We start from the raw sequence: 12922 nt of genomic DNA on the forward strand, positions 1-12922 counted from the left end.
GCCACCGTGCCTGGCCCAATAACTCCTTTTTATACAGTTTTTTCTAGAGTTGACATATCAAGATTTTTTCTCTAAGATTATTGATAAGTATTCAGAAATACACAAGCCAGTAAGGCCACAACAATTTTAGAAGCTTCCAATGCTAGCATAAAGTGGAGGTAACCACTTGGGTAGCATTTGACTGCAGCTTTCCCATAGCTTTTTGTTTTTGTTCTTTAAAGATCTCCTAAGTTCATTAATAATGTGAAATACTCTCTTTCTAGGAATGCAAGAAGCAACACCAGGAGGTCATATCAGTTTACAGAATGCATCTTCTGTATGCTGTGCAGGTATGGTAATACCCCTTGAAGTATCTGGACATCCTAAAGAAATACGGCAGCAGATGTTGACAGAACTCTCATCATTAAACTAGTTGAATGAACAAGAATTAGAGGAGAATCCTTTTCAATGGAAAGCTTGAATATTCCTTTTGTATTGCTTTGGATTCTGTGTCAGGAGCCTCGTGCCCTGTTTACCAGGAGCAGCCCCATCTATTAAGGCAGGGCCTAACTCTGTCACCCAGGCTGGAGTGTAGTGACATAATTTCGCCTCACTGCGGCCTTGACGTACCGGCTCAAGTGATCTTCCCACCTTAGCCTCCCAAGTAGGTGGGATTACAGGTGCCCACCACCATACCTGGCTAATTTTTGTATTTGTTTTGTAGAGACGGGGCTCTGTCATGCTGCCCAGGCTGGTCTCAAACTCCTGAGATCAAGCGATCCACCCGCCTCAGCCTACCAAAGTGCTGAGATTACAGGCATGAGCCACCACACCCAGCCCTCCCATCATTTATTGAGGAATGAGGGATGACATGGTCCTTCATTGGGAGGATGAGGGCTTTATTTTCCAGCAATGCTGATCTTCTCAGAGCTACCAGGGCTGCCTTAGCTCTATGATGCCTGCTGTTCTGGCTGCTGGACTCACATTTGCAACTGAGACCCCTTTGCTGAAGGTTTTGGTAGACACTGCCGCCTTATCTTACAGCTGGATAAGGGAAGGGCCCTTTCTTTGACTCAGTTCCTCATAGAAATGTGGGAAATGATAGAGCTGACATTCCTGTGAAAGATGGGTGAATTAGCTCAGAGCTTCATCGCAGTCAGCCATCTCATTCCCCAGAGAAGGAAGTTCCATGGCTTAATTTAGGTTCTAATGAGTATCTTATGTTTGAATATCTTAGGGCCAGATGGATGAAGATGTCCAGAAAGTACTGAAGCAAATCCTTACCATGTGTAAAAACCAGTCTCAAAAGAAGTAAAGTGGATTCCTTGGCAGGACACTGCCCCCTTGTCATCATCTTCGTGTTAGATCCAGAGTTGTTGGCAGCTGCTGCCATTGTTCTCATTGTATACACTGTGGCCTAGCGTAGCTTCTTCCCTTTCCAAAGGTTTTTGAGGACTTGTCCCAGGAGAAGACTGGCACCTCAGAACTGCTTAGAGACTTCAAACCAGCAGAGGTGAAAGTCCCTGTCATCCCTTCAGATTCCAGAGCTGGGATCAGCCACACCCAGAAGTCTGGTCCTGATGCTGGCAGGGAGGCCCCCTCCTCCATACCTGACCAGCTGAGTGGCTTTATCACCACCAAGTGATGTGCTGAGGCCTCCTGCAGTGAATGCTGCTTCCATTCCTGCACTTGGGCTGTGCCATTCAGCACAGGAGAGCTCTTGGTTTTCAATTCCAAAACATGATTTAATTCCTAACTAAATTAGTATGGCACTAGGTTATGAAGTATCTGCTTAAAACTTTATCGTGACATCGTGTGGATTTAAAAACTCTTAATTCCATGTTTTCTTCCCATCTGCCTTATATATCTCATCACCCTGCTTATCAATATTCATTTTGATGAGCACTATTAACTAAAATACGAACCTTAAGAACAAAAGCAAGTTGTCCTTAAAAGTTCTTTTTTTAAGTAAATTGTTGACACATTGCAAATTTTCTATGCAAACTTGCCTCCTGCTGTTAATCCATGAAGCTCAGGAAATCCAAACATTTGCGTTTCAACAAGGGACAGTAAACTGTGTGTTTACAGCCAAAAAAAATGCCTCATAGTTCTTAACCTCAAGTTTTGTAAAAGTGTTTTTTTCTCTGTAATATTTTTATTGGCTCATAAAGAAGTTTTCATATCTAAACCCCTAAATAAGTGAAATTACAGTAGATTATATTAACAAAATATTTTTTAGGTAGCCATCCTTGAGACTTTTTTAAAATGTAACTTTTTCCTCAAAGTTTTCAGCTATAGCAAAAGGTAGTTATGTATGCCAGACTTAATATAAGCTGCCACCAACATTCCTAGAACTTTCAGCCATTGGGTCTTCAGAATTGTAGTGCATTTCTGAATCTAGCAAATTCTCTTTTTACCCGTTGAATGTTTTTGAATGTTCTGACTCTACCCGTGCCCATAATGATCTCTGGAAGGACTGTTAGTACCAATCTGTTTTTCAACTTCGAAGCTAAAAACCCTGATATGGTAATATTATGGTGCATAGCAGAGGTCTTGAAAAAGAATTGCCGTTCACTTTCCTTTCAGCTTCAAAATGTTTCTAACAAACATGCTTGCAGCTTCCTTTGTGGCATTAATCTTGTTGAGGGAGAGAGAAAGAATCCAGGACTCTCCAAAGTATTTAACTGAAAGCAGGGCCTGCTCTGACAGGGCCCACATCCCACAGGGCTGCCTGGGCTTAGGGGGTGCTTGGCTGTACTGGATGATACGTTGATCTGTATTGGATGAGGACCAATGACAGCAAAGCAAAATTGGCTTTAAAGCTTGGTGTTACTTTTCTTAAGTTGTTTAATTATAGTTAAGCAATTTCAAAAATGCTCCAAAGAAATGTGAAAGGACTTTTTGTCACAGCACTTCAGAAAATACAAAACAACCCCTTCTGCCACCCACCTCCCGCACAGAAATGCTGCAGAGTATATAAAACTTGAGACATTTTTGTAGGTTGCCTGACAAGGTGTAGCCTTTTATCTTGTTTCTGGATGCGTATTTATTACAAGTACTCTGGTTAAATATTGAAAAGTTATATGCTGTAGTTTAGTATTTTGTCTTTGTAATTTACAGAAGTTATTGCAGAAAATAAACTTGTTTCATTTTGCATTTCTGGTCTTGATTTTTGGTGTGTTCAGATGCGTATCTGTGTGGCTTCTGAAGATCAGTTCAACAGCATTTCAGCATGACGGGTTTTCTAGCCTGCGCTGTGCCCAGCAGGTGTGAGGTGTCCACACTGCCTCACATAGTCTCACATTATTTCCATTTTCCAGCTCTTGGATTCACTCTGAGCTCTGCCCCAAGTATCAGCCACTTTGGGGCAAATGAATCACAGTCCTTTAATTCACAAGTGCCTTTCATTTGATCTGGAGTCTTTTTAACTGTTTGTTTGGAAGTCTCCACTGGATTTTTTTCCCTCTTCTTTTTTTGAAAAAGTAATTCATACACACAGTAAAATACATACATATATATATCCAAATACATTCTCCTGTCCCATTATAAAGATAATTCAGTTCATTCCTGACAAAACTCTTGTCAGGTGAATTGTGGCAAGGTTAAAATCATCATTAAAATTGTTACAGGTTAAAATCATAACAAAGATGACATGAAATAAGTACAATTACTTAAGGAGTTAGCATTGTTTATCATACTACAACATAACAAGGCCATTTCCCTTCACTTTTAGAACATGATTCCATCACCTCTACTTCAGTTTCATTGTGCCTTCCTACTATACACTGAAAAAAAAATTTTTTTTGAGATGATGGAGTCTCGCTCTGTTACCCAGCTGGAGTGCAGTAGCACTATCTCAGCTCACTGCAACCTCCGCCTCCCAGGTTCTAGCGATCTTCCTGCCTCAGCCACCCAAGTAGCTGGGATTACAGGCATGCACCATCGTGCCCCGCTAATTTTTGTATTTTTAGTAGAGACAGGGTTTTGCCATGTTGGCCAGGCTGATCTCAAACTCCTGACCTCAGGTGATCCACCTGCCTCGGCCTCTGTAAGTGCCGGGATTACAGGCATGAGCCACCGTGCCTGACCACACTGAAACTTATTTCAAACAAAGCATGTGTGTGATACTCAATTGGACCTTTTATTTCAACTGTGGCCAACCAGACAACTCAGAAGGTGACTTCATGGAGACACTCAGCTGGGGAGGAAACTGAGATAAACCCAAACCAGTCATCTTTGTTGGACAGAAATGCCTCATAAGGCAAAGTTAGGGTATGAAAAGAAACTCTCCTGCCTCTGCAATTAGATAGCAGCTGAGACCGTAGGACAAGTGAAAAGAACCACAAATAAATCTTTCTCTTATTCCCCAATCCTCAGTGCATTTCCCCAGAAGCCACATCTATTAAGAAGTTTCTTTTGTGACCTGAGACATTCTCTGTCTATATGTACATGTAGGCATGTATTTTTCTTTCTTTAAATATCTTGGAGATTATACTCTGTCAGTACACACATCTCATTCTTTTTAACTGCTGAATAAAATGTCAGAGTATGGGCTATATTTTATCATGATAATTCCACATTATGAAAACTGCTTCCAGTATTGTAACTACAAAAATGATGCAATGACTATCCTATGTATGTACGTATGTCTTTACATGTGTGAGGATTTTTTGAATTTTCAAATTGCTCATTTCTTCATTAGCTTCCATCAAGATATGATATAGGTAGAAAAAAAATATTGTTCATATTGTCACATAAGAAAAAATGGCCTTTCCCTTCATGTTGGTTGGTTAAGAGTTATCAATGTTTTCCTTACATACAAATAGACGCAATAAAAAACGATAAAGGGGATATATCACCACAGATTCCACAGAAATTCAAACCATCATCAGCGATTATTACAAACAACTCTATGTACATAAACTAGGAAACCTGGAAGAAGTGGATAAATTCCTGGACACTTGCCTCCTCCCAAGCCTAAACCAGGAAGAAGTCAAAACCCTGAATAGACCAATAACTAGGTCTGAAGTTGAGGCAGCAATTAAGAGCCTACCACCCAAAAAAATCCCAGGTCCAGATGGGTTCACAGTCGAATTCTACCATACAAAGAGGAGCTGGTACCATTCCTTCTGAAACTATTCCAAATAATCCAAAAAGGGGGAATCCTTCCCAAATCATTTTATGAGACCAACATCATCTTGATACCAAAACCTGGCAGAGACAGCCAGAAAAGAAAACTTCAGGCCAATATCCATGATGAACATAGATGCAAAAAGCTTCAATAAAATACTGGAAAGCCGATTGCAACAGCACATCAAAAAGCTTATCCACCATGATCAAGTAGGATTCATCCCAGGGATGCAAGGCTGGTTCAACATACGCAAGTCTATAAACGTAATTCACTACATAAACAGAACCAAACACAAAAACCACATGATTATCTCAATTGATGCAGAGAAGGGCTTCGACAAAATTCAACAGTCCTTTATGCTGAAAACCCTCAATGAACTAGGTATCGATGGAACGTATCTCAAAATAATAAAAGCTATTTATGAGAAACCAACAGGCAATATCATACTGAATGGGCAAAAACTGGAAGCATTCCCTTTGAAATCTGGCACTAGACAAGGATGCCCTCTGTCACCACTCCTATTCAATATAGTACTGGAAGTTCTAGCCAGAGCAATCAGGCAAGAAAAAGAAATAAAGAGTATTCAATTAGGAAAGGAGGAAGTCAAATTGTCTCTATTTGCAGGCGACATGATTGTATATCTAGAAGACGCCATCATCTCAGCCCAAAATCTCCTGAAACTGAGAAGCAACTTCAGCAAAGTCTCAGGATACAAAATCAATGTGCAAAAATCACAAGCATTCCTATACACCAATAACAGACTTAAAGAGAGCCAAATCAAGAATGAACTGCCATTCCCAATTGCTACAAAGAGAATAAAATACCTAGGAATACAACTAACAAGGAACGTAAAGGACCTCTTCAAGGAGAACTACAAATCACTGCTCAACGAAATAAGAGAGGACACAAACAGATGGAGAAACATTCCATGTTCATGATTAGGAAGAATCAATATCGTGAAAATGGCCATACTGCCCAAAGCAATTTACAGATTCAACGCTATCCCCATGAAGCTACCAATGACCTTCTTCACAGAACTGGAAAAAACCACCTTAAACTTCATATGGAACCAAAAGAGAGCCCGCATAGCCAAGTCAATTCTAAGCAAAAAGAACAAAGCGGGAGGCATCACACTACTGGACTTCAAACTCTACTACAAGGCTACAGTAATCAAAACAGCATGGTACTGGTACCAAAACAGAGATATAGACCAATGGAACAGAACAGAAGCCTCAGAGGCAACACAACATATCTCCAACCATCTGATCTTTGACAAACCTCACAAAAACAAGCAATGGGGAAAGGATTCCCTGTTTAATAAATGGTGTTGGGAAAACTGGCTAGCCATATGCAGAAAGCAGAAACTGGACCCCTTCCTGACACCTTACACTAAAATTAACTCCAGATGGATTAAAGACTTAAACATAAGACCTAACACCATAAAATCCCGAGAAGAAAATCTAGGCAAAACCATTCAGGACATAGGTGCAGGCAAGGACTTCATGACCAAAACACCAAAAGCATTGGCAACAAAAGCCAAAATAGACAAATGGGACCTAATCAAACTCCACAGCTTCTGCACAGCAAAAGAAACAGTCATTAGAGTGAATCGACAACCAACAGAATGGGAAAAAATTTTGCAATTTACCCATCTGACAAAAGGCTGGTATCCAGAATTTACAAAGAACTAAAACAGATTTACAAGAAAAAAACAAACAGGCCCATTCAAAATTGGGCGAAGGATATGAACAGACACTTTACAAAAGAAGACATACATGAGGTCAGCAAACATATGAAAAAATGCTCATCATCACTGGTCATTAGAGAAATGCAAATCAAAACTACATTGAGATACCATCTCACGCCAGTTAGAATGGCAATCATTAAAAAATCTGGAGACAACTGATGCTGGAGAGGATGTGGAGAAATAGGAACACTTTTACACTGTCAGTGGGAGTGTAAATTAGTTCAACCATTGTGGAAGACAGTGTGACAATTCCTCAAGGACCTAGAAATAGAAATTCCATTTGACCCAGCAATCCCATTACTGAGTATATATCCAAAGGATTATAAATCATTCTACTATAAGGACACGTGCACACAAATGTTCATTGCAGCACAGTTTACAATAGCAAAGACCTGAAACCAGCCCAAATGCCCATCAATGATAGACTGGACAGGGAAATTGTGGCACATATACACCATGGAATATTATGCAGCCATCAAAAACGATGAGTTCGTGTCCTTTGTAGGGACATGGATGAACCTGGAAACCATCATTCTCAGCAAACTGACACAAGAACAGAAAGTCAAACACCGCATGTTCTCAATCATTGGCAGGTGTTGAACAATGAGGACACATGGACACAGGGAGGGGAGCGCTACGCACTGGGGTCTGTTGGGGGGAAATAGGGGAGGGACGGTGGGGGGTGGGGAGTTGGGGAGAGATAGCATGGGGAGAAATGCCAGATATAGGTGAAGGGGAGGAAGGCAGCAAATCACACTGCCACGTGTGTACCTATGCAACAATCTTGCATGTTCTTCACATGTACCCCAAAACCTAAAATGCAATTAAAAAAATCATTATCTGGCATATAGCAGGTATTCAACAAATATTTTTGTCTGGATGGATGGATAGATGTATGGAGACTGGAGAAACTTGCAGATAAACAGAAGTGCCCATACAATGTGAGAGTCATGATGAGATTGTGGACAGGATTCTTCAGGAGCTCTGAAGCAAGGCATCTAACCCTCTCTTGAGAGACCACAAAAATGTGTTCCAAGAGAAAGTTTATTTGGATTTCCTTGTCTTAAATTGCACAGTTCCTGGGGTTAGAATAGTTTGGAAATAATCACATTTGATTTGGAGTTGGAAGAGCCTAGAAACACCCTCCACACTGCTTCCTCTATGCAATTTCTGCAGTAGCAATGCTTGCCTCCTCTGCCTCCAGATCAGGGGAGGGAATGTGAATACACACAGTGGAAAAGCACTAACTACTTAAATTAGTGGGATTCCATTCCAGAGTTAGTGAACAAACCTAAAAGTGCATACGCTACAACTAAAGTTTACATTTGGGGGACAGGGTTAAGATGGCAAGGAAAGAAAGTACCACAGAACTTCAAGAGTCTTCAAAGTTCTGGCTTGCAGGGTGGCTCACACCTGTAATCCAAGCACTTTGACAGGTCGAGGCGGGCAGATCACCTGAGATCAGGAGTTCGAGACCAGCCTGGCCAACATGGTGAAACCCCCAACTCTACTAAAAATACAAAAATTAGCCAGGCATGGTGGCACACATGCCTGTAATCGCAGCTACTGGGGAGGCGAAGGCAGGAGAATCGCCTGAACCCGGGAGGTAGAGGTTGCAGTGAGCCAAGATTGCACCACTGCACTCCAGCCTGGGCCACAGAGTGAGACTGTCTCAAAAAAAAAAAAAAAAAAGTCTTCAAAGTTCTTTTATTTTGATTTATAATTTTTACAGATACAGGAAACCTGCTTCTGGTTAGAGCTAATGAAATGGAGGCTAAATCAGAGTGCTGGCTTTAGGAATGGGAATTCAGTGCCTGTTCTGGTTCTATTTCCCTTCAAAATTATCAGCAAAAGCAAGTTTAGAAAAGAGACATTACCTTTAATATACTTAGAAACAATCTCATAGCCATTTCCTACAGTGAAAGAACACTGAAACCTTTCAATTTGATGACCAACTTGACAAGGGGTAAGAGAAATAAATATTGGAGAACAGGAAACAGGTTCTTCCTTTTTCCTCCCATACATATTAAATGCTGTTCATAGAGTCACAAAAATCGTCAACCCCTTACAGAAACCTGGAACCAGAAGGAGCTTTAGAAAGCAAGTGGTACAAATACCTTCACTATACAGACAAAAACACTGGGAGTCATTGGCTGTAACTCAGCCCAGGCTACAGCGTCAAAACCAGAACCCTGACATTCTGAAATCAAGTTCATTGCTGTCATCATTGCTCCCTGCTAAGAGTTTTTTTAGGAAAAAGAATGAGGAAGGGATCTTTCCAAAATTGTGACTACAGAGCTCGAAGGTACAGATTTAAATCTTGAGTTAACAGACCACACAGGTTTTACTTAAGAGATATTCAGGCAAACTCATTTATATAACTCCTCCAATCTAACTCCAGAAAGGCTTTCTTGGAAGTCTTGGATCAATGGCAATTAAACTTCCATCCTAGAGCTGGAAAGAACAAACACCAAATGTAAATACCATCTTTCAAATTCTGTGTTCTCTTTGTCTCTCTACCTACTCTGCTCTTTTCTGAAAACAACTGAGACACATTGACTCCAACTTGACTTGCTACAGGCGTCGTCTATGACAGGGTTCATAATAACATCCTTCAACAAAGCGCTGCAAGAGCTGGAGCTGTTTGTTTGGGTCTGGCCACAGTTGCCTCTGCACCCTGTGTGGATGCCACACTCTGTGTATTCCAGGCCAACGAAAGGGTAAGATATGGCCACACAATTTAGGGCTAAGCGCTAAATGTGCCCAACTCCCTTGCAGAACAGCTAACCATTAGCAGATCTAGTAGTCAATTTCTTACTCCATTCGCTTCCTGCAATCCGCTTTCCTAACCATGCCTAGCTCCAATCTTACTGGGTAACACAGATGGTGCCAGCACAGCCAACAGCCATATCTGAGCCTTTCCTCTGGGGTCCAGAGAACCAGAACTCCCGAGTTGCTGTGGGGGGTGCACCGTGGCCGGGGGTCGTCGCCGAATCAGCTCGCACACCTCGCAGCTTTAAACAGGTAGGGTCGTGGGGCCCGGCGCTCCCTTCCATCGTTGGACGGAATGTTATCTCTTCTTGCGCCTTCACTCGGAGGGGTAAGGTCTCGTGAGATACAATATGCCGACGCCAGTTGTGGGGCGAGTCCGAGGCGTTGAGGGGACGGGAAAGCGGAGGGTGCGGTAAGAACTGCGATAGGCCAAAGCAGACTGAGATTCTCCGAAGCGGAAGTGCTCCTCGGCGCCAGGGCTTCAGGCGCTCCCAGCAGCCCAGGAGCGTTCCGTTCCCGTGGCAACGTTATTGTCTCCTAGGCCGGAACCTGGGCTGCGGAAGCTAACGGGGGATCTCCCGGGCTGTGTAGTTTCCGCGAGGAACCGCTTTGGCTCCCGGACAGAGGTCGGCCAGGGTCAGGAGGTCGACGCAGCTCGAGGAAGCCGCGCAGCCAGGCTGAGGGAGCGGGGACGCTGGTTCCGGGGCCTGGCCTCCCCGCCCTGGGCCAGGTGCGCCGCCCGCGCTCGCGCGTCCTCTTAGAGCGTCCGCGGTGGGGGTACCGACGTCAGGGAAGGAGCCCAGGGCAGCGCTGAGCAGAGCTCGGCCCGCAGCGACAGAGCTTACGGAGTTACCGCGGAACCACTGCGGGAAGAGAGTAGCGATTTGTACTTGAGACGGGGGCCAGAGTTTGGTGTTCAGCGCCAGGCGGAACGTCATAGGAACAGAGTCCGGGAGTTTGAGAGATCAGAACTCCTTGCTGTGGGCATATTGTTGAAAGTGGAGGTTAAAAAGAGAAAATAGTGAGTCTCCGCTTCTGATTTTCTGGAGCCTGGGTCAGAAAACTACTCAGGGCTCGGCAGGAATGAGTGATTCTGGAGGGTGAAATGAGAGGCGACTTGGATGTTAACGTTCAATAAATAACTGCTTTCGATTTGGATTCGATTTAAGCGATTGGCATAGCCTTACTTGAGGGTTGAATTTCACAAATACTGTATTTAGAAATCACATTTTTCGTCATATGCTTCAGAGGTTCCCCCTATCATCTAACAATCACAAGCAAAATAGACACATGAATTTTATTTATTATTTTATTTTGAGGCGATCTTGGCTCACTGCAACCTCCGCCTCCCAGGTTCTATTCTCCTGCCTCAGCCTCGAGTAGCTGGAACTACAAGCACCCACCACCACGCCCAACTAATTTTTGTATTTTTCGTAGAGACGGGGTTTCACCATATTAGCCAGGCTGGTCTCGAACTCCTGACCTCAGATGATCCACATGACTTCTCACAGTGCTGAGATTACAGGTGTGAGCCACCGTGCCTGCCTTGTTAATTTTAACCCCTTTACTAGAAGCTGCTATTAATTAGTGAAATGGCTCCAGGGAAAAAAAGCAGAATTAACCAATACACTGGCTGTGCTTCGTTTATTACCGAGAACTGGTTGCTTTGCTTAAATACGTCTTGCCCTCAGACCTGCCAAAATAGTATGTGAGTTGAGTAGGTGACCATAGTTTCAATGACCCATGAGCTGTAAATATGCTTGCTTTGAGACGTAAAGGCCAGGGATTTTGGAGAAGTAGGGTAGAGTTGAAATCAGGGGAAAGAAATTAACTTAGACATTTAATTTGGCAAATGTCTTTAACTTCTGTTTTCCAGCGGTCTCCATATCTGAGTATGCGTAGTCTGTGGATTTAGGATGGGTTATATATTTGAGCAGTTTAATGTTAATAGCATCTCGGAGGGGGAAAACAGAACAGACACCCAGGCTTTTCTCCCAAAGCTGACCTTATCTTATTCTTATAGGAAGAAGATGCGAGCCAGCCCCATCCGTATCCCAACTGCTAGCAATGATATCGACTGGGATTTCTGCTTCCCTTCGTAAGTATCACAGAATTTTGACATCAGAGGTACTCACTGGGCTGAAACACTAGACCTCCTGTTTAAGGCAAGCCTAGGTGAGGAGCTTTGCATGAACATTATATAAAAGAGAAGGGTTCATGACCAGCCAGGCCAACATGGTGAAACCTGGTCTGTACTGAAAATACAGAAATCATTCAGGCGGTAGTGGAGCGTCTGTAATCCCAGCTAATGGGAAGGCTGAGGCAGGAGAATCGCTTGAATCCGGGAGGGAGGTTGAGACAAGCTGAAGTCGCACCACTGCACTTCAGTCTGGGTGACAGAGACCCTGTCTCAAAAAACAAAGAAGGTTGTATTTCTGTGATGTGCTTTAATAATGACTATTATAATACCTATTTGTATTTACAACCTATGCATGATAGAAGATTGCTTTTTTTTTTTGACTTAAGGGAATTTTAAAAGTTTTTAAAAATAAAAATAGATTAGTTAGATTAGTTATAACAAGATTGGCAAAGTTGTGGAGAATTAACTATAACAAAGTTAATGAGAAAATTAAGTTTTATGAAATAGAGTAAATAAAACTTTCCTATTGTCACATACTATGTGCCAGGCTCTGTTCTAAGTACCTTAAACATCTTAGCTGATTTAATCTCCCCAAACCCTGTGAAGGAGGTATTATTATTGGCATATTTTATAGCTGAATGTGAATCAAAGAGATATATAGGCAGTTTGCCCAAAGTTGCATAGCTAGTAAGTGGTATTTAAACTGGGCATTCTGACTCCAGAGTTCATTCTTGTTTTGTTTTGTTTTTAGAGACAGTCTAGCTCTGTCACCCAGGCTGGAGTGCAGTGGTACAATCACGGCTCACTGCAGCCTCAGCCTCTTGGGCTCAAGCAATCCTCCCACCTTAGTCTTCCGAGTAGCTGAGACTACAGGCATACACTACTATACCTGACTAATTTTTAAATTTTTGTAGAGATGGGTTCTCATGATGTGGCCTGGACTGGTCTTGAACTCCTGGGCTCAAGAGATCCTCCTGCCTCAGCCTCTCAAAGTGCTGGGATTACAGGCATGAGCCGCCGTGTCTAGCTAGAGTCTATTCTTTAACCATTCTCTATACCAGGGTTTCTCCATCTCTGTACTATTGACATTTGGGTTGGATAACTTTGTTGTGGAGGGTTGTCCTATATAAGATTTTTATCAGCATCCCTGGCC

General features: G+C 42.6%; 2 protein-coding genes across 7 annotated transcripts in view; both read left to right on the forward strand.

Moving 5' to 3' along the window:
- RAI14 (retinoic acid induced 14) overlaps window positions 1-3135 on the forward strand; it is a 188169-nt gene extending 185034 nt beyond the window's left edge. For all 6 annotated transcript variants that reach the window (XM_021671870.2, XM_021671869.2, XM_021671872.2 and 3 more), the window contains 2 exons: window positions 264-329; window positions 1217-3135. In XM_021671870.2, coding sequence (XP_021527545.2) covers window positions 264-329; window positions 1217-1294 — 144 coding nt within the window. In that variant the 3' untranslated portion in view covers window positions 1295-3135. The remainder of the gene's footprint in view (window positions 1-263; window positions 330-1216) is intronic.
- A 6939-nt stretch (window positions 3136-10074) lies between these two features.
- TTC23L (tetratricopeptide repeat domain 23 like) overlaps window positions 10075-12922 on the forward strand; it is a 58299-nt gene continuing 55451 nt past the window's right edge. Inside the window, exons 1-2 of the mRNA XM_064375919.1 lie at window positions 10075-10359; window positions 11653-11727. Of these exons, the coding sequence (XP_064231989.1) occupies window positions 11660-11727 (68 nt within the window). The 5' untranslated portion in view covers window positions 10075-10359; window positions 11653-11659. The remainder of the gene's footprint in view (window positions 10360-11652; window positions 11728-12922) is intronic.

This window comes from Aotus nancymaae, unplaced genomic scaffold (assembly GCF_030222135.1).
Source record: "Aotus nancymaae isolate 86718 unplaced genomic scaffold, 86718_ANA_hifiasm-v0.15.2.pri h1tg000014l, whole genome shotgun sequence".
Classification (NCBI taxonomy): Eukaryota; Metazoa; Chordata; class Mammalia; order Primates; family Aotidae; genus Aotus; species Aotus nancymaae.